General features: G+C 47.8%; 1 protein-coding gene across 3 annotated transcripts in view; it reads right to left on the reverse strand.

Moving 5' to 3' along the window:
* LOC144486045 (myoneurin-like) overlaps positions 1 to 27,785 on the reverse strand; it is a 108,801-nt gene that overhangs the window by 24,223 nt on the left and 56,793 nt on the right. For 2 of the 3 annotated variants that reach the window (XM_078204155.1, XM_078204160.1), the window contains one exon: positions 10,639 to 10,725. The exons of the other annotated variant lie outside the window; for it this stretch is intronic. In XM_078204155.1, the coding sequence (XP_078060281.1) occupies positions 10,639 to 10,725 (87 nt within the window). The remainder of the gene's footprint in view (positions 1 to 10,638; positions 10,726 to 27,785) is intronic. 3 annotated transcript variants of the gene reach the window in all.

Genomic DNA, 27,785 nt, shown 5'->3' on the forward strand with positions numbered 1-27,785 from the left:
TACCACGGACGTCAAGCTCACCGGCCTATAATTTCCTGGGTTATCCCTGCTACCCTTCTTAAACAACGGGACCACATTCGCTATCCTCCAATCCTCAGGGACCTCACCCGTGTCCAAAGAAGCGACAAAGATTTCCGTCAGAGGCCCAGCAATTTCACCTCTCGTCTCCCTGAGCAGTCGAGGATAGATGCCATCAGGCCCTGGGGCTTTGTCAGTTTTAATGTTCCCTAAAAAACCTAACACTTCCTCTCTTGTAATGGAGATTTTCTCTAACGGGTCAACACCTCCCTCCGAGACACTCCCGGTTAACACGCCCCTCTCCTTCGTGAATACCGATGTAAAGTATTCATTTAGGATCTCCCCTATTCCCTTGGGTTCTAAGCATAATTCCCCTCCTTTGTCCCTGAGAGGTCCGATTTTCTCCCTGACAACTCTTTTGTTCCTAACGTATGAATAGAATGCCTTAGGATTCTCCTTAATCCTGCCTGCCAAGAACATCTCGTGCCCTCTTTTTGCCCTTCTAACTCCCCGTTTGAGATCTTTCCTACTCTCTCTGTATTCCTCCAGAGCTCCATCTGTTTTCAGTTGCCTGGACTTAACGTACGCCTCCCTTTTCATTTTAATCAGATCCTCAATTTCCCTGGTTATCCACGGCTCTTGAATCCTACCTTTCCTATCTTTCCTTTTTACAGGCACATGCCTATCCTGCAGCCTTATCAATAGTTCCTTAAAAGACACCCACATGCCAGACGCGGACTTACCCTCGAACATCCTCTCCCAATCAACATCCACCAATTCCTGCCTAATCCGGCTATAGTCAGCCTTCCCCCAATTTAGCACCCTGCCCGTAGGACAGCACTCATCCTTGTCCATTACTATCCTAAAGTTAACAGAGTTGTGGTCACTATTTGCCACATGTTCCCCTACCAAAACTTTGACGACCTGACCGGGCTCATTTCCCAGAACTAGGTCCAGTATAGCCCCCTCTCTAGTCGGGCTATCTACATACTGTTCCAAAGAACCTTCCAGTACGCATTTTACAAATTCCTCCCCGTCCGGTCCCCCAGCTCTAAGCACTTTCCAGTCTGTGCCAGGGAAATTAAAGTCCCCCACTACAACAACCCAATGTTTTCTGCACCTATCCAGAATCTCCTGACATATCCTTTCCTCCACTTCCCGTGGGCTGTTGGGTGGTCTGTAGTACACCCCCAGCATAGTGACTGCACCCTTCCTGTTTCTGAGTTCCACCCACAGCGACTCAGTACATGACCCCTCTAAGTTGTCTACCCTCTGCACCGCGGTAATATGCTCCTTACCTAATATCGCTACTCCCCCACCTTTTTTAGCCCCTCCTCTGTCTCGCCTAAAACACTTATACCCCGGAATATTCAGCTGCCAGTCCTGTCCTTCTTTTAACCAAGTTTCCGTCACCGCAACCACATCCAAATTCCACACAAGCATTAAGGCCCTAAGTTCGTCTGTTTTACCCGTTACACTCCTCGCATTGAAGCAGATGCACTCCAGACCTCCAGGCCCAGTCAGGTCCTCCTCCTCCAGAGTGCTCCTCTTCTTAGCTAGCCTTGCCCTGGCCCCCAGCTCGACCCCAGCCTCAGTATTTACTGACCTCCTGTTTTGTTCCCCACCCCCCTGCCACACTAGTTTAAATCCTGCCGAAACACTCTAGCAAAACTCCCAGCCAGGATATTTGCTCCCTTCCAGTTAAGGTGTAACCCATCCTTTCTGTACAGTTGCCATCCTGACTTGAAGATTTCCCAGTTATCTATGAATTTAAAACCCTCCCTCTTGCACCAGTCCTTTAGCCACGCTTTCAACTGTAGAATCTCCCTGTTCCGAGCCTCACTTGCACTAGGCACCGGGAGCAGTCCAGATATTGCTACCCTGGAGGTCTTACTTTTTAGCCTAGCACCCAACTCCCTGAATTTCTCTCGTATGACCCCCCTGCTCTTCCTACCTACATCATTTCCCCCAATGTGTACAATCACATCCGTTTGACTACCTTCCTTTTTAAAAATGCTTCCTACCCTCTCGGAGACATCCAGTACCCCGGCACCAGGGAGGCAGACTACCATCCTGGATTCTCGTTCAATCCCACAGAAGCGCCTGTCCGTGCCTCTAACCATTGCGTCCCCCACAACTATCGCTCTCCTAAACCCCTTCTTTCCCTTCCGGACCCCTGAGCCTGTCTCCGTGGAGGCGATCTGGTCCTCGTGGCTTACCCCTGGAGGGTCATCCCCCTCCACAGAATCCAAAACAATATACCTATTTTGGAGGGGGACAACCACAGGGGATCCCTCCACAGACTGCTCACTCCCTTCCCTTCTCCCATCTGTTGCCCATCCCTTTCTTTTATGGGAGACTGCCACTGGGGTACTTTCTGGCACATCACCCTTCTGACTATTACCCCTCCTAACTGTGACCCACGTGTCTTCCTTGCTAGACCCTGGTGTCACTACCTGACTATAACTTTTATCTATTACTCTCTCATTTTCCCTAACTAAACTGGGTTCATCGAGCCTCAGCTCCAGCTCCCTTACACGATCCTTCAGGAGATGCAGTTCCACACATCTGGCACAGATATGGACTTCCGGGAGGCAAGTTGTCTCCAGGAACTCCCACATCCCACACCGAATGCAGTATACTGGCCTCCCACTCATACCAGCCATGTCCTTTTTAGTTTTTGGGATAAAACAAAAAGGGGGTGTAACCGAAGAAAAACAAACAACCTTCCTCGCCTTCGCCGAAGCCCTGTGAGCCAAAGCCCTTTTCGCTCTCACTCTGTCCCCTGCTCACTCCACTGCCCGCTAACGACGCTGCCCGCTCAAAGGTGCGGCCTACTTTTAAACCCTCCAAAACCTTCTCAGGCTGCTGCTGAGCTTATTTCCTGTTTAGAAAAAAAACCTCCGATTTTTTTCACTAATTTAACTGAAAAAATAATTAAATAAATTAGTGCACACACAAGCTCCCTTACCCTCAGCCTGCTCCTGTGGATCAATGAGCAGCCTGGGAAGGTGTATGGAGTCAGTAGAGATAGGCGAGGTGATGAATGAATACTTTTCTTCAGTGTTCACCGAGGGCGGTGCCCAGCCCGCCGCCAGGCAGGCCGCAGGTCCCAGCCCGCCGCCAGCGAGGGCGGTGCCCAGCCCGCCGCCAGCGAGGGCGGGGCCCTGCCCGCCGCCAGCGAGGGCGGAGCCCTGCCCGCCGTCAGCGAGGGCGGGGCCCAGCCCGCCGCCAGCGAGGCCGGGGCCCAGCCCGCCGCCAGCGAGGCCGGGGCCCAGCCCGCCGCCAGCGAGGCCGGGGCCCAGCCCGCCGCCAGCGAGGCCGGGGCCCAGCCCGCCGCCAGCGAGGCCGGGGCCCAGCCCGCCGCCAGCGAGGCCGTGGGCGGGGCCCAGCCCGCCGCCAGCGAGGCCGTGGGCGGGGCCCAGCCCGCCGCCAGCGAGGCCGTGGGCGGGGCCCAGCCCGCCGCCAGCGAGGCCGTGGGCGGGGCCCAGCCCGCCGCCAGCGAGGCCGTGGGCGGGGCCCAGCCCGCCGCCAGCGAGGCCGTGGGCGGGGCCCAGCCCGCCGCCAGCGAGGCCATGGGCGGGGCCCAGCCCGCCGCCAGCGAGGCCATGGGCGGGGCCCAGCCCGCCGCCAGCGAGGCCGTGGGCGGGGCCCAGCCCGCCGCCAGCGAGGCCGTGGGCAGGGCCCAGCCCCCCAGCGAGGCCGTGGGCGGGGCCCAGCCCCCCAGCGAGGCCGTGGGCGGGGCCCAGCTCGGCAGGGAGGCTGTGGACAGGGCCCTGGTCGCCAGGGAGGCTGTGGATAGGGCCTCGCACGCCAGGGTGGCTCCGGAGGGAGGTATTGCGCCTGTGCAGACCTCTGCCGCTGCATGTGCGCATTAACAGTAGCAGAGGTCCAACAGAGAGAGAGCTGTCAGACCTCTGCTACTGCAGGCAGTCTTAAACAGTAATCCCACGCCCGTGGCCCGAGATGCAGCCCCCTGCTGCCCACCTGCCCACCCTGCTGCCCTCCTCTGATCTTCGGGTAAGCGTTCTCCAAGGCAGCCTTCATGACACACGACAACGCTGAGTCGCTGAGCAGAGACTGATAGCCAAGTTCCGCACACATGAGGACGGCCTCAACCGGGATCTTGGGTTCATGTCACACTATCGGTAACCCCCACAGCTTGCCTGGACTTGCAGAATCTCACTGGCTGCCCTGTCTGGAGACAATACACATTTCTTTAACCTGTGCCGAATGCTCCCTCCACTCACATTGTCTGTATCTTTAAGACTTGATTAGCTGTAAAGATTCGCATTCTAATCAGTATTCTGTAACTTGAGTTTGTGTCTCTGTATGTCTTGTGTATGAGCAGATATCTACTCCATCTGACGAAGGAGCAGTGCTCCGAAAGCTAATGGCGTAGACGAATCACGGCCCTGCCGCCCAGACCAATCGTAGACCCCCTCCCTTCCCCACCTATCGCGGTCCTGCCACCCTCCCCCACAGATCACATGCAGAGTGGCAGTGGGCACCCCTTATCCCCATAGGCCCCACCCCCAGCACTGCCCCCACCCCCTGGCATTTCCCGGTGGACACTGCCCTGGTGCTAAGGTGGCATTACCTAGGTGTCAGGGTGACACTGACCGAGGGGCACCACCGTTTTACCCTCGGCCTCCCCGGGGGGCCTCAATGGCCTCCGGTTCCACTGGCGAGGTCAACACGACTGTTCCCTGTTCATGGGGACCAGGTGTTTTCCTCTCCGGAGAGAACCTCTCCCGGAGAGACAATACAGGCAAGTGAGCCCTGACGATTGAGTGCTCGGCTCACTCAACACATGCAAATCACTATTTTAAGAAATTAATCAACCCTCTTGCCCATTTCTGGGTATTGCAAAAGCACACTGTAGGCGCTTTACACCCGATTTTACGACATTTCCCCACCACAAAACGGGTGGAAAGTGGCCATAAAATTCTACCAAACAAATTTTAGAATGTTAGAATTTTATGTTTCTAACATCCCCTGTCTTCTCAACTCCAATTAATGTAATCTGACTGATTTAGTGTGTCCTCATATGATAATCCTGCCATCCCAAGAACCAGCGTGGTAAACCTTTGCTGCACTTTCTTTCACAAGAACATCACTTTGGAAAGAGTAACAGGAATACAGAGTACTGGGCTAATGGTAAGATACTTGGTAGTGTGGATAAACAGAGGGATCTGGGTGTCCATGTGCATAGATCCCTGAAAGTTGGCACCCAGGTTGATAGGGTTGTTAAGAAGGCGTACGGTGTGTTAGCTTTTATTGGTAGAGGGATTGCGTTTCGGAGCCAGGAGGTCATGCTGTAACTGTACAAAACTCTGGTGCGGCCGCATTTGGAGTATTGCGCACAGTTCTGGTCGCCGCATTATCGGAAAGATGTGGAAGTGTTGGAAAGGGTGCAGAGGAGATTTACCAGGATGTTGCCTGGTATGGTGGGAAAATCGTATGAGGAAAGGCTGAGGGGCTTGAGGTTGTTTACGTTAGAGAGAAGGTGGTTAAGAGGTGACTTAATAGAGGCATACAAGATGATCAGAGGATTAGATAGGGTGGATAGTGAGAGCCTTTTTCCTCGGATGGTGTTGGCTAGCACGAGGGGACATAGCTTTAAATTGAGGGGTGAGAGATATAGGACAGATGTTAGAGATAGGTTCTTTACTCAGAGAGTAGTAAGGGTGTGGAATGCCCTGCCTGCAGCAGTAGTGGACTCGTCAACGTTAAGAGCATTCAAATGGTTATTGGATAAACATATGGATGATATTGGAATAGTGTAGATTAGATGGGGTTTAGATTGGTTCCACTGGTCGGCGCAACATCGAGGACCGAAGGGCCTGTACTGCGCTGTAATGTTCTATGTTCTATCATTCCTCAGATTATGGGGAGGGGATGGCCTCATGGTATTATCGCTTAACTATTAATCCAGAAACTCAGCTAATGTGCTGGGGACCCGGGTTCGAATCCCGCCATGGCAGATGGTGGAATTGGAATTCAATTTTTAAAAAATGGAATTAAGAATTTGCTGATGACCATGAAACCATTGTCGATTGTCGGAAAAACCCATCTGGCTCACTAATGTCCTTTACGGAAGCCATGATGTGGAGGTGCCGGCGTTAGACTGGGGTAGGTACAGTAAGAAGTCTCACAACACCAAGCTAAAGTCCAATAGGTTTATTTGGTAGCGCAAACTTTTGGAGCGCTGCTCCTTCATCAGGTGAATGAAGAGTTGGGTTCACAAACAGGGGACATATAGGCACAGATTCAATTTATAAGATAATGGTTGGAATGTGAGTCTTAACAGGTTATCAGGTCTTTACAGGTACAGATAATGCGAGTGGAGAGAGGGTTAAGCACAGGTTAAAGAGGTGTAAATTGTCTTTAGGGAAGGAAATCTGTCATCCTTACCTGGCCTGGCCTACATGTGACTCCAGACCCACAGCAATGTCGTTGACTCTCAACTGCTCTCAAAGGGCAAATAGGGATGGCCAATAAATGGTGGCCAGCCAACGACACCCATGTCCCACAAATAAAAATACACCAAAACTGCACACATAGCTCCAAGTATAGCCTCACCAACGCCTAGTACAACTGCAGTGAAACATCCTTATGCCTATACTCAAATCCTCTCACTATGAAGACCAACATACCATTTGCCTTCTTTACTGCCTGCTGTACCTGCCTGCATAGTTTCAGCGACTGATGCACGAGGTCTTGCTCAGTATCCGCCTCTCAATTTACACCCATTCAAATAATCTGTCTTCCTATTATTGCTACCAAAGTGGATAACCTCACATTTATCCACATTATAATGAATCTGCCATGGATATGCCCACACACTCAGCCTGTCCAAATCACACTGAAGCATCTCTGCATCCTCCTCACAGCTCACCCTCCCACCCAACTTGCTACCATCTGCAAATTTGGAGACAATACATTTAGTTCCCTCTTCCAAATCATTACTATATAATGTGAATAGTTGGGGACTTGGACAGATCCCTGCAGAACCCTACTAGTCACTGACTGCCAATCAGAAAAAGGCCCATTTATGCCAACTCTTTGCTTCCTATCTGCTAACCAGCTTTCTATCCCCCTCAAAACATTACCTGCAATCCCATGTGCTTTAACTTTACATAGTGGTCCGTTATGTGAGACCTTGTTGAAAGCCTTCTGAAAGTCTAAATAAACCACATCTACCAGTTCTCCCTGGAACTCTACCAGTTACACCCTCAAAGAATTCCAATAGATTTGTCAAGGATGATTTCCTCTGCATACTGTGCCCTCATTGCTGTGTGTCACAAAGTTGAAAAACAACCAGGTCCTGCAAAGTTAGAAGGAAAAAATGAGGAGAAACAATAACTCCTCCGAACAAGAGTTGCTGCAGTTGTAAAAGATTTTTTAAAAAGGTTGACGATCACGGAGGGTGTGGCAAAACCAGAAAAGCACAGGAAACATTTTTATATTCATTTTTGGGACATGGGCATTGCTGGTTAGGCCAGCACTTATTGCACATCCCTAATTGCCCCTTGAGAGGGCAGTTAAGAGTCAACTACACTGCTGTGGATCCGGAGTCACATGTAGGCCAGACAGGGTATGGATGGCAGATTTCCTTCCCTAAAGATGATTAGTGAACCAGATGGGTTTTTACGATAGTAGACAATGGTTTGTGGTTATCATTGGACTTTTAATTCCAAACTTGCATTGAATTCAAATTTCATCATCTGCTGTGGCGGGATTTGAGCCTGGGTTCTCAGAGCATTACCCTGGGGCTCTGGATTACAGTGACAATACCACTACACCACAGCCTCCCTTGGAAGAAATATGACACTGTTCCATGTAAACAACAGAGCACTACACCGTGTAAAGCAGAAGCTATCACTGAGCATAGCACCAAGAATGGTACAGAAGCTTTACACCTCAGTTTCCTGTCTACTTACAATGCATCAGCTGATAAGGTATGCAACTGCAATAGATGTGGAGGGGATCACAGAGCAGACACATGCAGATTTAGAGAGGTAACTATTGCCACAAGAGAGGATACCTGACCAGCCAATGCCAAACAAAAACACTAAACCAACAGCAGAGCAGAGAACAGATCGGATTGAGTCAGCTGACAGTGCTCGAGCTGCTGGTGCACTCTCTGTATCAGGGGACTGCTGTTAAAGCTGCACCCAGTGCAGTGACAGTGCAGGTGAATGGTAAGCAACTGCAGGTGGACGTGGACACGGGTACTTCAACTATTGTTATTGGGGAGCACAGCTTCAAATACCTCAGTGAAGAGAGTTTGTTGTTGACACTGAAGAGTACACCTGTCAAATTGAGAACTACACTGGAGAGCCCATTCATGTAAAGGCATTACTGCTATTTCAGTCTGCTACAAACCACAGATAGCCCAGCTTCCTGTGTCGGTGAAAGGGGATGGGTCCAGTATTTTTGGTCGATATTGGCTGCAAAAAATAAAAACTAGACTGGTCTGATGGAACATACTTTGGAAGAAGTATGACACTTCTTAAAGATGAATAGGGAAAACTAACATTCAGATCAATCTACATACACTTTTTCAAGGCCAGGCCAAGGCCTTATTCACTAAGAGAAAAAGTGGAGGTAGAGTTGTGTAAATTGGAAATCCTGGGAATATTTCATTCGGCCCAGTTTTCCGAGTGGGCCATACACATCGTCCCAGTCGCGAAGCAAGAGCGGACCAGATGGTGACGATGAACTGACAACCAACAGGGTAACAAAGTTAGACAAATACCCCCTTCTCAAAATCAATGACTTGTACGCCAAGTTAGCAAGTTATTTATCAAGCTTGATATGAATCATGCCTTTCAGCAGTTGCATTTGGACAGTCTGTCGAGAGAGTATGTGACAATCAATACTCACAGACCTTTACCAGTACATCAGGTTACCGGTTAAAGTTTCATCTGCATGGGCTACTTTTCAGTGGACCATGGAGAATCTCCTGCAGGAACTTCCATGTTTGATTGGGTACTAAGATGACAGCTTCATCGTTGGACCAACTGAAGTTGAACATTTTAGCCAACTTTGAGGAACCACTGGCAAGATTTATGGAAGCAGGTGTGCATTTGAAGTGAGAAAAATGCACATTCCAGGCATCTGAGGGAACATACTTGGGCCACAGAGTGGACACTAGGGGGTTGCATCCTGTTGAAAACAAGGTTCCAACCATTAAAGATGCACCATCACCCTGTAACGTGACAGAGTTCAAGTCATTCCTATGGATGATAAATTAGTATAGCCATTTATCTAATCTGTCCACCGTACTCACATCACTCCATCAGTTGCTGAGGATGTACCACTGCTGGTCATAGGGTTTGCAGCAAGAAAAAGCCTTTTCAGCAATGAAGACACTGCTTAAACCATCATGCTTGGTATACTATAATCCAGCTAAGGAGCGCGTGCTGACGCTTCTCCCTGTGGCATAGAAGCCACAATATCACAGAGTGGAGGAAGGGTCAGAAAAGTCCATCAGCTACATCTCGATAACACTCTCCCAGGATGAAAAGGGCTGTCCTTGTGTTTGATGCCAAGAGGTTTCACCAATACCTGCATCTGACCATAAGTCACTGACTGACAGGCTTGTTCAGTGAAATCAAAGCTATTTTATCTGTAGCTTCAGTGAGAATCAGGCTTTGGGCCCTGATGCTATCGGCTTAAGAGTACATATTTATGTACCACCCTGGCTTGCCAATGCAGATGCACTCAGCGTCTTCTGTTACCAGGCAGTCCTGGCAACACGCACATTCCACAACGATTAGTGTTGTTGAATTCCTTGGATTCATCACCTGATTGCGCTAAACAGATCAAGAATTGGAACACGCTGTGGAGGCGAGGAGTTGGAAAATCCTGCCCTTAGTTTGTAATCCCTCTTTCTGTTGGTACCAGTGTAGACCATAACTGCTGTATGTTCACCCTCCTGCTCAGGCTGCTAGCAGCCCCTCAGTAACAGCCTTGATTCTGGCAACAAGAAAGCAAAGTACCATGTTGGATTCATGTTTGTAGATGCAGAGATGCCCGTATGTTCCCCCAACTATCGAAGCTCTTATCAGTCTTCAACTTTTCTGTGTCTCCCTGTAAAGTTAAGCCACCTGTGGTTCCATGGATGGTTCTGTCAGCACTCCCTGGATGAACTACCAATCTCATCAGAATTCACAACAAAACACTGATTGGACAGTGAGCTGCACTCGGGGAACTTCTGTATACTCTTTATGATGCATGGTGACCACATGAATAAACGTGGCATCTTTAAAGCTCTAAGCCTTAGGGAGGCACCTCAGTAACTTCAGATGCTACTCAAACTCTGAAACTTGGATAGAGTAACTGGGGAGAAACTACTTATGACAAGTGGGTAAACAGTGGTTACAGTTTCCAGATAATTGTTAAGTCTCGAGAGAAGAAATGAGAAATAATTTCTTCTCAGAGGGTTATTTATATCTGGAATGTACTACCTAAAAGGGTGATGTAATCCCATAGGAGGTTTCAAAAGGCCATTATACTTGAAGATGAATTTGCCAGGGTATGTGGAAAAATCTGGGGTGTGACAGGCGGAATATTCTTCTGTAAATGTCTTGATTCTGTGTAAGTACTCACCACCATGAGCTTTACTGTTATGTTTCTTTAAATTCTTCACGTCAGAGTAAGAGTTGCCACACAATTCACAGACAAAAGGCTTTTCACCTGAAAGAAATACTTTAAGTGAATATTCATGCAAATAGTTCCAATCATGTGAACATGTACATAAGAATTACTAGCATGAGTAGCCATTTGGCCTCTCGAGCCTGCTCCATCATTCAAAGAGATCAAGACTAATCTGATTGAAACCTCAGCTCCACATTTCCTGCTGACCCCGATAACCATTCACTTCCTTGTTCACCAAGAATCTACCTGACTCTGTCTTCACTGCCTTTTGAGGAAGAGTGTTCCAACGACTCTCAAAGAAAAAAGTTCAAGTTCAAACGGGTGACCCCTTATTTTTAAACAATGATCCCTAGTTCTAGATTCCCCCACAAGAGGAAACAACCTTTGCACATCTACCCTGTTAAGGCCCTCTGGGATTATATATGTTTCAATCACATTGCCTCTTATTCTTCTAAACTCCAGCGAGTACAAGCCTGATCATCCATGCTGGCTTCAAGTCACAACAATCCCAAAAATTGATCCCACTGAACATCGAACATTACAGCGCAGTACAGGCACTTCAGGCCTCGATGTTGCGCCGACCAGTGGAACCAATCTAAAGCCCCTCTAATCTACACTATTCCAATATCATCCATATGTTTATCCAATAACCATTTGAATGCTCTTAAAGTTGACGAGTCCACTACTGCTGCAGGCATGGGCATTCCACACCCTTACTACTCTCTGAGTAAAGAACCTATCTCTAACATCTGTCCTATATCTCTCACCCCTCAATTTAAAGTTATGTCCCCTCGTGCTAGCCAACACCATCCGAGGAAAAAGGCTCTCACTATCCACCCTATCTAATCCTCTGATCATCTTGTATGCCTCTATTAAGTCACCTCTTAAACTTCTTCTCTCTAATGAAAACAACCTCAAGTCCCTCAGCCTATCCTCATACGATCTTCCCACCATACCAGGCAACATCCTGGTAAATCTCCTCTGCACCCTTTCCAACACTTCCACATCTTTCCGGTAATGCGGCGACCTGAACTGTCCGTCATACTCCAAGTGGGGCCGCACCAGATTTTTGTACAGTTGCAGCATGACCTCCTGGCTCCGAAACTCAATCCCTCGACCAATAAAAGCTAACACACCGTACGCCTTCTTAACAACCCTATCAACCTGGGTGCCAACTTTCAGGGATCTATGCACATGGACACCCAGATCCCTCTGTTCATCCACACTACCAAGTATCTTACCATTAGCCCAGTACTCTGTATTCCTGTTACTCCTTTCAAAGTGAATCACCTCTCAGTTTTTCCGCATTAAACTCCATTTGCCACCTCTCAGCCCAGTTCTGCAGCTTATCAAGGTCCCTCTGTAACCTGCCACTTCCCTCCGCACTGTCTACAATTCCACCAATTTTAGTGTCATCCGCAAATTTACTAACCCATCCTTCTATGCCCTCATCCAGGTCATTGATAAAAATGACAAACAGCAGTGGCCCTAAATCAGATCCTTGCGGTACACCACTAGTAACTGAACTCCAAGAACAAAGAACAAAGAACAGTACAGCACAGGAAACAGGCCCTTCGGCCCTCCAAGCCTGTGCCGCTCCTTGGTCCAACTAGACCAATCGTTTGTATCTCTCCATTCCCAGGCTGCTCATGTGACTATCCAGGTAAGTCTTAAACGATGTCAGCGTGCCTGCCTCCACCACCCTACTTGGCAGTGCATTCCAGGCCCCCACCACCCTCTGTGTAAAAAACATCCCTCTAATATCTGAGTTATACTTCGCCCCTCTCACCTTGAGCCGTGACCCCTCGTGAACGTCACTTCTGATCTGGGAAAAAGCTTCCCACCGTTCACCCGATCTATCCCCTTCATAATCTTGTACACCTCTATTAGATCTCCCCTCATTATCCGTCTTTCCAGGGAGAACAACCCCAGTTTATCCAATCTCTCCTCATAGCTAAGACCCTCCATACCAGGCAACATCCTGGTAAACCTTCTCTGCACTCTCTCTAACGCCTCCACGTCCTTCTGGTAGTGCGGCGACCAGAACTGGACGCAGTACTCCAAATGTGGCCTGACCAGCGTTCTATACAGCTGCATCATCAGACTCCAGCTTTTATACTCTATACCCCGTCCTATAAAGGCAAGCATACCATATGCCTTCTTCACCACCTTCTCCACCTGTGTTGCCACCTTCAAGGATTTGTGGACTTGCACACCTTGGTCCCTCTGTGTTTCTATACTCCTGATGACTCTGCCATTTATTGTATAACTCCTCCCTAAATTATTTCTTCCAAAATGCATCACTTCGCATTTATCCGGATTAAACTCCATCTGCCACCTCTCTGCCCAATTTTCCAGCCTCTCTATATCCTGCTGTATTGCCCGACAATGCTCTTCGCACTCCGCAAGTTCAGCCATCTTCGTGTCATCCGCAAACTTGCTGATTACACCAGTTACACCTTCTTCCAAATCATTTATATATATCACAAATAGCAGAGGTCCCAGTACAGAGCCCTGCGGAACACCACTGGTCACAGACCTCCAGCCGGAAAAAGACCCTTCGACCGCTACCCTCTGTCTCCTATGGCCAAGCCAGTTCTCCACCCATCTAGCCACTTCTCCTTGTATCCCATGAGCCTTAACCTCCTTAACCAACCTGCTAAGTGGGACTTTGTCAAATGCCTTACTGAAATCCATATAGACGACATCCATGGCCCTTCCTTCATCAACCGTTTTTGTCACTTCCTCAAAAAACTCCACCAAATTTGTAAGGCATCCAGGATGAACAGTTCCCATCAACCACCACCTTCTGTTTTCTTACAGCTAGCCAATTCCTGATCCAAACCACTAAATCACCCTCAACCCCATGTGTCCGTATTTTCTGCAAAAGCTTACCGTGGGGAACCTTATCAAACGCTTTGCTGAAATCCATATACACCACATCAACCGCTTTACCCTCATCCACCTCTTTGGTCACCTTCTCAAAGAACTCAATAAGGTTTGTGAGGCACGACCTACTCTTCACAAAACCGTGCTGACTATCCCTGATCAAACTATTCCTTTCCAGGTGATTATCAATCCTATCTCTTATAATCCTTTCCAAAACTTTGCCCACAACAGAAGTAAGGCTCACCGGTCTATAATTACCAGGGTTGTCCCTACTCCCCTTTTTGAACAAGGGGACAACATTTGCTATCCTCCAGTCTTCTGGCACTGTTCCAGTAGACAATGACGACCCAAAGATCAAAGCCAAAGACTCTGCAATCTCCTCCCTAGCCTCCCAGAGAATCCGAGGATAAATCCCATCCGGCTCAGGGGACTTATCTATTTTTACCCTTTCCATAATTGCTAACATCTCCTCATGAACCTCAATCCCCTCCAGTCCAACAGCCTGCATCTCAGTACTCCCCTCGACACTGTCCCTCTCCAGTGTGAATACTGACGAAAAATATTCATTTAGTGCCTCTCCTATCTCTTCAGACTCCACGCACAACTTCCCACTCCTAACCTTGACTGGCCCTAATCTTACCCTCGTCATTCTTTTACTCCTCATAGAATCATAGAAACCCTACAGTGCAGAAGGAGGCCATTCGGCCCATCGAGTCTGCACCGACCACAATCCCACCCAGGCCCTACCCCCACATATTTTACCCGCTAATCCCACTAACCTACGCATCTCAGGACTCTAAGGGGCAATATTTTTTAACCTGGCCATTCAACCTAACCCGCACATCTTTGGACTGTGGGAGGAAACCGAAGCACCCGGAGGAAACCCACGCAGACACGAGGAGAATGTGCAAACTCCACACAGACAGTGACCCGAGCCGGGAATTGAACCCAGGACCCTGGAGCTGTGAAGCAGCAGTGCTAACCACTGTGCTACCGTGCCGCCCTGACATACCTATAGAAAGCTTTCGGGTTTTCCTTGATCCTACCTGCCAAAGACTTCTCATGTCCCCTCCTGCCTCTTCTTAACTCTTTCTTTAGGTCCTTCCTGGCTAACTTGTAACTCTCAAGCTCCCTAACTGAGCCTTCACGTCTCATCTTAACATAAGTCTCCTTCTTCCTCTTCACAAGAGATTCAACCTCCTTCGTAAACCACGGTTCCCTCACACGTCTGCTTCCTCCCTGCCTGACAGGTACATATTTATCAAGGGCGCGTAGTAGCTGTTCCTTGAACAAGTTCCACATTTCAATTGTGCCCATCCCCTGCAGTTTCCTTCCCCAACCTATGCCAGCTAAATCTCGCCTAATCGCATCATAATTTCCTTTCCCCCAGCTGTAACTCTTAGAAACATAGAAAAACTACAGCACAAACAGGCCCTTCGGCCCACAAGTTGTGCCGAACACATCCCTACCTTCTCGACCTACCTATAACCCTCCATCCTATTAAGCTCCATGTACTCATCCAGGAGTCTCTTAAAAGACCCTATTGAGTTTGCCTCCACCACCACTGACGGCAGCCGATTCCGCTCGCCCACCACCCTCTATGCGAAAAACTTACCCCCAACATCTCCCCTGTACTAACCCTCTTGCCCTTTGGTATATACCTATCCTCTTCCATAGCTAAGGTAAACGTAATCGAATTGTGGTCACTGTCACCAAAGTGCTCACCTACCTCCAAATCTAACACCTGGCCTGGTTCATTACCCAGTACCAAATCCAATGTGGCCTCGCCTCTTGTTGGTCTATCTACATACTGTGTCAGGAAGCCTTCCTCCACACATTGGACAAAAACCTACCCCTCCAAAGTACTCGAACTATAGCTTTTCCAGTCAATAGCACTGCTGCTTCACAGCTCCGGAGACCTGGGTTCGATTCCTGGCTTGGGTCACTGTCTGTGTGGAGTTTGCACATTCTCCTCGTGTCTGCATGGGTTTCCTCTGGGTGCTCTGGTTTCCCCCCACAGTCCAAGGATGTGTGGGTTAGGTTGATTGGCCATGCTAAAATTTCCCTTAGTGTCCTGAGATGCGTAGGTTAGAGGGAGTAGTGGGTAAAATATGTAGGGGTATGGGGGTAGGGCCTGGGTGGGATTGTGGTCGGTGCAGACACGATGGGCCGAATGGCCTCTTTCTGCACTGTAGGATTTCTATGATTCTGTGATTCTAATATTTGTAAAGTTAAAGTCCCCCAGTACAACTACCCTGTTACTTTCGCTCCTATCCAGAATCATCTTTGCAATCTTTTCCTCTACATCTCTGGAACTTTTTGGAAGTCTATAAAAAGTTCCCAACAGGGTGACCTCTCCTTTCCTGTTTCTAACCTCAGCCCAAACTACCTCAGTAGACGAGTCCTCATCAAATGTCTTTTCTGCCACCGTAATACTATCCTTGACTAACAATGCCACACCTCCCCCTCTTTTACCACCTTCCCTGCACTTACTGAAACATCTAAACCCTGGAACCTGCAACAACCATTCCTGTCCCTGCTCTATCCATGTCTCCGAGATGGCCACAACATCGAAATCCCAGGTACCAACCCCTGCTGCACGTTCACCCACCTTATTCCAGATGCTCCTGGCGTTGAAGTATACACACTTCAAACCACCTTCCTGCCTGCCAGTACACTCCTGCGACCCTGAAACCTCATTCATGACCTCACTACTCTCAACCTCCTGCACTGCGGAGCTACAATTCAGGTACCCACCCCCCTGCTGAATTAGTTTAAACCCTCCCGAAGAGCATTAGCAAATCCCCCTCCCCCCCCCACCACCCCCCCCCCCCAAGATATTGGTATCCCTCTGGTTCAGGTGCAGTCCATCCTGTTTGTAGAGGTCCCACCTACCCCAGAAAGAGCCTCAATTGTCCAGGTATCTGAAACCCTCCCTCCTGCACCATCCCTGTAACCACGTGTTCAACTGCTCTCTTTCCCTATTCCTCTCCTCACTATAACGTGGCACGGGTAACAAACCAGAGATAACAACTTTGTTTGTTCTAGCCCTAAGCTTCCACCCTAATTCCCTGAATTTCTGCCTTACATCCCCACCCCTTTTCCTACCTATGTCTTGAGTGCCTATGTGAACCACAACTTGGGGCTGGTCCCCCTCCCCCTTAAGGATTTCGAAAACACGATCCGAGACATCGCGGACTCTGGCTCCTGGGAGGCAACACACCAACCGCGAGTCTCTCTCGTTCCCGCAGAATCTCCTATCCGTCCCTTTAACTATGGAGTCCCCAATGACTAATCCTCTACTCCTCTTCCCCCTTCCCTTCTGAGCCACAAGGACAGACTCTGAGTTAGTGAGCTGTCCACTATGGCTTACCCCTGCTAAGTCCCCCCCCCCCAACAGCATCCAAAAGTGTACTGTCCTCAATTTCTCCTACATTTCTTGTTTCTCCCACCACTTGAACGGCTCCCTGTACCTTGGTGCTGTGGTCAGTTTGCTCATCCTCCCTTTCCCTCCCCTTCTGAGCTGCCGGGCCAGACTCTGCGCCGGAGGCACGGCCACTGTTGCTTCCCCCAGGTAGGCTGCTCCCCCCAACAGCACTCAAACAGGAGTACTTATTGTTAAGGGGCACAGCCATTGGGGTACTCTCTAGTACCTCACCTTTTCCCTTCCTAACCGTGACCCACTTGTCTGTCTTCCGTGGCCCCGGTGTGACCTCCTGCCTGTAACTCCTATCTATCACCCCCTCATTCTCCCTAACCAGACGAAGGTCATTGAGCTGCAGTTCCAGTTCCCTAACGTGGTCCCTTCGGAGCTGCAGCTCGACGCACCTGGCACAGATATGGACGTCCGGGAGGCTAGCTGACTCCAGGACCTCCCACATCCGACACTGAGAACAACAAACTGGCCTCACACTCATAATTCCCCCTTTCTTCCAATGACACAGGAAAAACTGTCTAAACCTACCCCACCTCTGCCTGTCTACACCGAAGCCCGATGAGCCAAAGCCCGTCAGCTCCCACTCTGCTCCCCGCTCACTCCGCTGCCCACTACGATGCTGCCCGCTTAACAGTGCAGCCTACTTATATACCTCGCGCGTGCTGAAGAAAAATTTAGACCCTTCCCACAACCCCCAGCGTCCTACTTCCGGGTTAGAGTTCAAAGTTTTTTTAAAAAACACCCGCGAAAAAGTACTTTAAACTAAATTAAAAGTATTATTTTTTAAATTAAAAGTATTTTAAAAGTAGATCTCTCACCCCAGCACTCCTACAATAAATCTCTCCTCTCTGTCTCACTCTGGCTGAACACTGCTCCACTCTTTCCCCATAGCTCTATCAATCCCACACTAATCCCACTGTTTAGTGCTCTCTTCTTATCCCTGTACCAATCCCAAACTGATCCCACTGCCATGCTCTCATTTCCCTGTACCAATCACAAACTAATTGCACATTTTAAAAAATCATTTCAAGTGACATGAGCCTCGCTGGCTGGGCCAGGATTTATCACCCGGAACTGAGTGGCTTGCTGGACCATTTCAGAGGGTATTAAGAGTCAACCACATTGCTGTGGATCTGAGTCACACGTATTCCAGACCAGGTAAGAATGGCAAATTTCCTTCCTTGAAGGACATTAGTGAAGCAGCTGGGTTTTTATGACAATTGACAAAGGTTTCATGGTCAACATTACACTTTTAATGCCAGATTTCTTTTCTGCTCTCTCCCTTGGTGTACTAATCCCAAACTACTCCCACTGCCCACTCTCCCCATAGGCGTGTATCAATCCCAAACTAATCCCACTATCTCTCCATAACATTATCAGTTCCAAACTAATCCCATTGTCGCAGTTTCTCCCCATTGCTTTATAACAATTGCAAAATGTAGAAGAATAGAAAGTTTACAAATCTGGAAACTATTTAGTCCATTGTGTCTGGGCCAGCCGAAACCCTAATCCCGCTTTATAGCTCTTGGTCTGTAACCCTCTGGGTTATAACACCTCATGTACATGTCCAAGTGTGGTTAGGGTTTCAGCATCCACCACCCTTTCATGCAGCGAGTTCCAGATCCTCACCACTCTCTGGGTGAAAAACCTGTTCTTCAACGTTGCTTTTCTCTTCACTAGAAGGGTTAATAACCAGGAGGTACAAATTCAAGGTAAGGGCCAGTAGATTTTGAGGGGATTTGAGGGAAAATTTCTTGAACAGGATGGTGGGAATCTGGAACTCATGCCTAAAAGGTGGTAAAGGCGGGAAGCCTCACAACATTTAAGTATTTAGATGAGAATTTGAAATGCCAAAGCACACAAGGCTACAGACCAAGTGCTGGAAAATGGAATTAGAATAGATAGGTGCTTGATGACCAACAGACGCGATGTGAGCTCTCTGTTCAATAAAACAGGAAACTATAGGCCAGATAGCCTGATGCCTGTTGTGATGATGATACTAGAATTGATCATTAAGGGGGTTATAGCTGGGGAAAAAAACCAAGGTAAACGGGAAGAGTCAGCATGGTTTTGTGAAAGGAAAATCTTCAACCAATTCACATAATCCCAGAATTGTTGTAGCACTGAAGAAAGCCATTTGGCCCATCGTGTCTGCATGGGCTCTGCATACAAGCATTATGGATTAGGAACATTCTCCTGCCTTTTCTCTGTATCTCTGCACATTTTTCCATTCAAAGAATCATCTACTGCCTTGATCGAACATGCCTCCAGCACACTTCCAGGCAGTGTATTCAAGACCAGAACAAATTGTTGTGTGAAGGTTCTTTTTCTCATTTGCTTCTTTTGCAAGCCACTTGAAATCTGTGCCCTCTAGTTCTTGATCCTTTTATGAGCAGGACGTTTCTCCCCATCTACTCTGTCCAGCCCCCTCACGATATTGAAATCCTCCATCAAATCTCCTCTTGCCCTACTTCTCTCCAAGGAAAACAGTCCCAATCTAGAATCATAGAATCACTACAGTGTAGGAGACCATTCGGCCCATCGAGCCTGCACCACCAATAATGATCCCACCCAGGCACTATCCACTCAGAGGGTGGTGGGTGCGTGGAATCGGCTGCCGGTAGTGGTGGAGGTGGATTCGATAGGGTCTTCTCAGAGACTTTTGAATAAGTTCATGGAAGTTAGTAAGATAGAGGGTTATAGGTAAGCCTAGTAGGTAGGGTCATGTTCGGCGCAACTTGTGGGCCGAAGGGCCTGTTGGTGCTGTAGCTTTTCTATGTTCTATGTCTGTAACCCCATATACTTACTCTGCTAATTCCCCTGACACTAATGGATAATTTATTATGGCCAATCCACATCTAACTCGCATATCTCTCCCATCTGTCCTCATAACCGAAGTTTCTCATCCCTGGAACCATTCCTGTAAACCTCTTCTGCACTCTCTCCAATGTGTCCACATCCTTCCTATAGTGTGGCACCCAGAACTGTACACAATATTCCAGCTGAGGTCTAATTAGTGTCTTGTATAAATTCAGCATAACTTCATTGCTCTTGTACTCTATGCCTCTATTAATAAAGCCCAGAATATTATATTCTTTATTAACTGCTCTCTCCACCTGTTCTGCCACCTTCAATGGTCTATGTACATAGACACCCAGCTCCCTCTGCTCTTGCACCCTTTAAGAGTTTTACCCCTTATTTTAACATTGTCTCCATGTTCTTTCTACAAAAATGCATCACCTCTCACTTCTCTGCATTGAACTTCATCTGCCACCTATCTGTCCTCTCCACCAACTTGTCTCTGTCCTTCTGAAGATTTACGCTGTCCTCCTTACGGTTTACAATAATTAAAGTTTCGTATCATCCACAAACTTTGAAACTGTCGCCTGCACACCAAGATCTAGATCATTAATATACATCAGGAAAAGCAAGGGTTCCAATACTGACCTCCTGAGAAACTCCACTACAAGCCTTCCTCCAGCACGAAAAACATCTGCTTCCTATTATTCACAGTAAGAAGTCTCACAACACCAGGTTAAAGTCCAACAGGTTTATTTGGTAGCAAATACCATAAGCTTTCGGAGCACTGCTCCTTCGTCAGATGGAGTGGATATCTGCTCTCAAACAGTGCACAGACACAGAAATCAAGTTACAGAATACTAATTAGAATGCGAATCTCTAAAACCAGCCAGGTCTTAAAGGTACAGATAATGTGGGTGGAGGGAGCATTCAACACAGGTTAAAGAGATGTGTATTGTCTCCAGACAGAACAGCTAGTGAGATTCTACAAGCCCAGGAGGCAAGCTGTGGGGGTTACTGATAATGTGACATAAATCCAACATCACGGTTTAGGCCGTCCTCATGTGTGCGGAACTTGGCTATCAGTTTCTGCTCAGCGACTCTGCGACTCCTATTATTCAGCCACCTTTGTATTATCTCTAAATGTATTATCTCTAAATTTGTAGCTGATACAAAGTTGGGTGGGAGGGTGAGCTGTGAGGAGGATGCAGAGATGCTTCAGCGTGATTTGGACAGGCTGAGTGTGTGGGTATCTGCATGGCAGATGCAGTATAATGTAGCTAAATGTGAGGTCATCCACTTTGGTAGCAATAATAGGAAGACAGATTATTACTTGAATGGGTGTAAATCAAGAGAGGTGGATACTCAGCGAGACCTTGGTGTCTTTGTACATCAGTCGCTGAAAATAAGTGCGCAGGTCCAACATCTGGTAAAGGCAGCAAATGGTACGTTGGCTTTCATAGCGAGAAGATTTGAGTAGAGGGACAGGGACGTTTCACTGCAATTGCATAGAGTGTTGGTGAGGCCACACCTGGAGTAGTGTGTGCAGTTTAGGTGCCCTTATCTGAGGAAGGATCTCCTTGCTGTAGAGGGAGAACAGAAAAGGTTTACAGGCTGATTCCTGTGATGGCAGGTCTGTCATATGGAGGAGAGATTAGCTTGTTTAGAGACTTGAGGAAGGAAGGGAATGGGTGGCCACCAGGCAGTCTAAGAGATGTATGCAGGCAGTTCAGTAGTCCCCTGGAGTCTCGCTCACAAATCGGTATTCCATTTTGGAGACTGATGAGGGTGCTGGTTCCTCCAGGGAGTGCAGACAGAGCCAAGCTTCTGGCATCACAAGCAGCCTGGTCCATACAGGAGAGGGGGGAGGAGAGGCAGGCAATAGTAATAGTGGATTTTATAGTCAGGGGTACAGATAGGCACTACTGTGGCCGTCAACGTGACTCCAGGATGGTACGTTGCCTCCCTGGTGCTCGGGTCCGGGATGTCACTGAATGGCTGCAGGGCATTCTAAACGGGGAAGGTGATAACTCCCCCACTATCAACATCCTGAGGGTTACCATTGACCAGAAACTGAACTGGACTAGCCATACAAATACCGTGGCTACAAGAACAGATCAAAGGCTAGGAATCCTGACGAGAGTAACTCACCTCCAGACTCCCCTAAGCCTGTCCACCATCTACAAGGCACAAGGCAGGAATGTGATGGAATACTCCCCACTTGCGTGGATGAGTGAAGTCCAACAACACTCAAAAACCTTAACGCCATCCAGAACAAAGCAATCCGCTTGATTGCTTCTCTTTCCACAAACATTTAATCCCTCCATCACCGACAAACATTTGCAGACGAAAGTACCATCGAAAAGATAAAGTTCCCCTCCAAGTCTCTTAACATCCTGACTCGGAAATATATTGCCGTCGCTTCCTTGTCACTGGGTCAAAATCCTAGGACTTCCTCCCTCACAGAACTGTGTGCATACCCGCACCACAGTGACTGCAGCAGTTAGCGAAGGCAGCTCACCACCATCTTCTCAAGGGCAATTAGGGATGGGCAATAAAAACTGACCGAGCCAGCGATGCCCACATCCTGTAAATTAAATTTAAAAATGCATACTCTGTTTTCTACAAGCTAGCCAATTTTCTCTCCATGCTAATGTTACTCCTTACACCACGAGTTTTTATTTTCTGCCTAGCCTTTGACGTGGCACCTTATCAATGCCTTCTGGAAATCCAAGTACCTGTACATCCACAAATTCCCCTTTATCACACTGCATGTTACTCTTCCAAAGAACTCCAATAAATTATCGACCAAGGATATGGTGACATGAACCATGCAAAACGTATAAGGAGAAAGTGCTAAATAGACTGTCAGTACTGAAATTTGACAAGGTACCAGATGAGATGCATCCAAGGATATTGAAGGAAGTGAGAACGGAAATTGCAGGGGCGCTGGCCATAATCTTCCAGTCTTCTCTAGACTTGGGGAGTGCCAGCGGACTGGAGAATTGCAAATGTTACACCCTTGTTCAAAAAAGGTTTTATGGATATCCCCAGCAATTACAGAGCAGTTAGTTTATCAGTGTGGGGAAGTTTCTAGAAACAATTATTCAGGATAGAATTAGTAGTCACATGAAAAAATGTGGGTTGATTAGGAAATGCCCGCATGGATTTCTAAAAGGGAAATTAGTGGGCTTGTGATGGTCTACCATCTTCAGATGATATTATTGCTACACTATTAATCCAGAAACTCAGCTAATGTTCTAAGGACCCAGGTTCGAATCCCACCACGGCAGATGGTGGAATTTGAATTCAATAAAAAAAATTGCCTGGAATTAAGGATCTACTGATGACCATGAAAACATTGTCAATTGTCGGAAAAACCCACCTGGTTCACTAATATCCTTTAGGGAAGGAAATCTGCCATCCTTACCTGGTCTGGCCTACATGTGACTCCAGAGCCACAGCAATGTGGTTGACTCTCAACTGCCCTCGGGCAACTAGGGATGGGCAATAAATGCTGGCCAGCCAGCGATGCCCATGTCCCACAAATTAATAAAACACTCCACCAGTTACATCTTCAAAGAATTCCAATAGATTCGTCAAGCACGATTCCGCTTTGTAAATCCATGCCGTCAGGCTAACAGGACTGGAGCTCCCCGAGTCACATTTACAATTGCTCCCTGAAATCTGCAGGAACCATTCCCGAGTTTTGGAAAATGATCATCAATGCATTCACCATCTCTCCAACCATATCTTTCAACATTCTGGGATTTGGGTCATTCGCCCCAGAGGATTTGTTAACTTTTGGTCCCATTAATTTCTCAATGCTACCGTTTTAAACTACTACTAATTTCTTCCAGATCTTCAATCTCACTAGTCCCTCGGTTCTCCAGTATTTATGGGAGCTGTTTGTATTTTCCTCTGTCCAAACAGAAGTGTCTTGGTACCATTTCTCAGCCATTTTCTTCTTAGTCATAGAGGTTTACAGTGTGGAAACAGGTCCTTCAGCCCAACTTGTCCATGCCGCCCAGTTTTTACCACTAAGCTAGTCCCAATTGCCCGCATTAGGCCCATATCCCTTGATACCCATCTTACCCACGTAACTGTCCAAATGCTTTTTAAAAGACAAAATTGTACCCGCCTCCACTACTGCTTCTGGCAGCTCGTTCCAGTCACTCACCACCCTCTGAAAAAAATTGCCCCTCTGGACCCTTTTGTATCTCTCCCCTCTCGTCTTAAACCTATGCCCTCTAGAACATAGAAAAACTACAGCAGAAACAGGCCCTTCGGCCCACAAGTTGTGCCGAACACATCTCTACCTTCTAGACCTACCTATAACCCTCCATCCTATTAAGCTCCATGTACTCATCCAGGAGTCTCTTAAAAGACCCTATTGAGTTCGCCTCCACCACCACTGACGGCAGCCGATTCCACTCGCCAACCACCCTCTGTGAAAAATTTACCCCTAACATCTCCCCTGTACCTACCCCGCAGCACCTTAAACCTGTGTCTTTCGTAGCAGACATTTCCCCCCTGGGAAAAAGCCTCTGAGAGTCCACCTGATCTATGCCTCTCAACATCTTATACACCTCTATTAGGTCTCCTCTCATCCTTCGTCCCTCCAAGGAGAAAAGACCGAGCTCCCTCAGCCTATCCTCATAAGGCATGCCACTTAATCCAGGCAACATTCTTGTAAATCTCCTCTGCACCCTTTCAATCTTTTCCACATCCTTCCTATCGTGAGGCGACCAGAACTGAGCACAGTACTCCAAGTGGGGTCTGACGAGGATCTTATATAGCTGCATCATTATCACCGGACTCCTAAACACAATCCCTCGATTGATAAAGGCCAGCACACCATACACCTTCTTAACCACCTCCTCCACCTAAGGGGCCGATTTTAGAGTCCTATGGACCCGGACCCCAAGGTCCTTCTGATCCTCTCCAGTACTAAGAGTCTTTTCCTTTATATTGTACTCCTTCATCCCATTTGACCTACCAAAATGGACCACGACGCATTTATCTGGGTTGAAGTCCATCTGCCACTTGTCCGCCCAGTCTTGCATCCTATCTATGTCCCTCTGTAACTTCTGACATCCCTCCAGACTATCCACAACCCCACCAACCTTCGTGTCGTCGGCAAACATACCAACCCATCCCTCCGCTTCCTCATCCAGGTCATTTATGAAAATGACAAACAGCAAGGGTCCTAGAACAGATCCCTGGGGCACACCACTGGTGATCGACCTCCATTTAGAAAAAGACCCATCTATACACTCTCTGTCTCCTTTGGGCAAGCCAGTTCTGGATCTACCGGGCAGCAGCCCCTTGGATCCCATGCCCTCTCACTTTTTCGAGAAGCCTTGCATGGGGGACCTTATCGAACGCCTTGCTAAAATCCATATAAACCACATCTACCGCCTTCCCTTCGTCAATGTGTTTAGTCACATTTTCGAAGAACTCCACCAGGCTCGTAAGGCACGATCTGCCCTTGACAAAGCCATGCTGAGTATTCTTGAGCATACTAAACCTCTCTAAATGCTCATATATCCTGTCCCTCAGGATCTTCTCCATCAGTTTACCAACCACTGAGGTTGTTAGACTCACCGGTCGGTAATTACCTGGGCTATCCCTATTCCCCTTCTTGAAAAGAGGAACCACATCCGCAATCCTCCGGCACCTCTCCCGTCTCCATCGGCGACGCAAAGATCATCGCCAGAGGCTCTGCAATCTCCTCCCTCGCCTCCCACAGTAACCTGGGGTACATCCCATCCGGACCCGGCGACTTATCTATCTTGATGCCATTCAAAGATTCCAGCACAACCTCTTTCTTAAAGTCCACATACTCAATCCTTTCAGTCCACCGCACGCCCGCAGTATGAGGAGAGACTGAGCAGATTGGGTTTGTACTCGTTGGAATTTAGAAGGCTGAGGGGGGATCTTATAGAGACCTATAAGATATTGAAGGGGCTGGATAGGGTAGAGGTGGAGAGATTCTTTCCACTTAGAAAGGAAACTAGAACTAGAGGGCACAGCCTCAAAATAAAGGGGGGTCACTTTAGGACAGAGTTGAGGAGGAACTTCTTCTCTCAGAGGATGGTGAATCTCTGGAATTCTCTGCCCACTGAAGTGGTGGAGGCTACCTCGGTGAATATGTTTAAAGCGCGGATGGATGGATTCCTGATCGGTAAGGGAATTAAGGGTTATGGGGATCAGGCGGGTAAGTGGTACTGATCCACTTCAGATTAGCCATGATCTTATTGAATGGCGGGGCAGGCTCGAGGGGCTAGATGGCCTACTCCTGCTCCTATTTCTTATGTTATGTTCTCATAAGCCTCTTTCTCTCCAAGGAGAACAGTCCTAGCATCTCCAATCTATCCTCATAACTGAAGTTTCTCATTCTGCAGAAGAGTCACCTGGATTCGAAACAGTTACTCGGCTTTTCTCTGCAGATGCTGCAGAGTTTTTCCAGCACTTTGTTATTATTTCAGATTTCCAGCACCTGCAGTATTTTGCTTTTGTTTCTCAACCCTGGAACCCTTTCTGTAAACCTCTTCTACACTCTCTCCAATACATTCATGCCCTTCCTAAAGTGTGCTCAGAACTCTACACAATACTCTAGCTTCGGTCTAACAAGTGTCCTACACAAGTTCAGCATAACCTTCTTGCTCTTGAACTTTATGTCCCTATTAATAAAGCCCAGAATACGCTATGCTTTATTAACGCTCTCTCTACCTGTCCCGCCACATTTTTACTCAGGTTCCTCTACACCCTTTACAGTTCTACCCTTCATTTTATATTGTCTCTACATTTTGTTCCTACCAAAATGTATCACCTCACACATCTCCACATTGAACTTCATCTGCCACCTATCTGCCCACTCCCCCAACTTCTCCATGTCCTTCTGAACACTGTCCCCTTCACAGTTTACAATACTTCCGAGTTCTGTATAATCTGCAAACTTTGAAATTGTCCTTTGCACATCAAGATCTAGGTCATTAATATCCATCGGTATTACCCTGATTTAGACGTCATTACTTTCTCCCTTACTCTGACTTGACTTAGTAACTTATCTATTCTATATACTAGTGCTGTCTTCCCAGTACTGAGGGTACCTTGGCATTACTCCCTAATATTCTCTCATTTTTTCTACTCCCCTGCTAAGTTGGTTCAAACCCCTTCAGACAGCACTAGCAGAACACCCTGGAAGGGTGTTCAGGTGCAACCTGTCTGGCTTGTACAGGTGCCATCACCCCAGAGCCAGTCCCAGTGTTCCAGGAATCTGAAGCCCTCCCTCCTCACTATCACACCAAGCACACATTCACCTACTCTATTCTCCTCTTTCTGAGTGCACAGCATGTACAAGGAATATCTTTCAGGTCATGTTATTTATTTTCTAGTTCCCTAAAATTTGCCTCTTGGACCCGATTCTTCTTTTTACCCATGTTATTGATTCTAATATGAACCATGATTTCTGGCTGTTCACCATCCCATCTCAAAGTGCTCTGTGGCCACTCAGCAACATTCTTCAATTGGAACCTGGGAGACAACATACCATTTTGAGACATGACTGTAGGCACAGAAAACACGGTCATTTCCCCCAATTTTTGGATCCCTCATCACTGTTGCTTTCTTGCATTTCCTCCATCGCATGCCAGATTCCGTACAATTATGCTACCCGGCACGCTGTGGCATTGCCTTTGGTTGCAATTCTCAGAATAACCATGATTGTCATCGGTAGTCTCCAATTCCACTAACCCAATTTGTTTCCACTGCCCACTTCCAATTTAACTCCACTATCCTCTTTTTCTATTATCAGGCGTCCCCTCCCTCTCACTTACTTCACCTCACATTCTCTCGCCTTCCTCCTCACTATAAGCCTTCTCTTTCTTCCTCAGCCAGTCTGCTCCACGTCCTCCCTCTCACACATTAATTTTTAGGGGAGGCAGTGGCGTGGTGATATTGTCAAACCTGG

Source organism: Mustelus asterias, chromosome 3 (assembly GCF_964213995.1).
Source record: "Mustelus asterias chromosome 3, sMusAst1.hap1.1, whole genome shotgun sequence".
Lineage (NCBI taxonomy): Eukaryota > Metazoa > Chordata > Chondrichthyes > Carcharhiniformes > Triakidae > Mustelus > Mustelus asterias.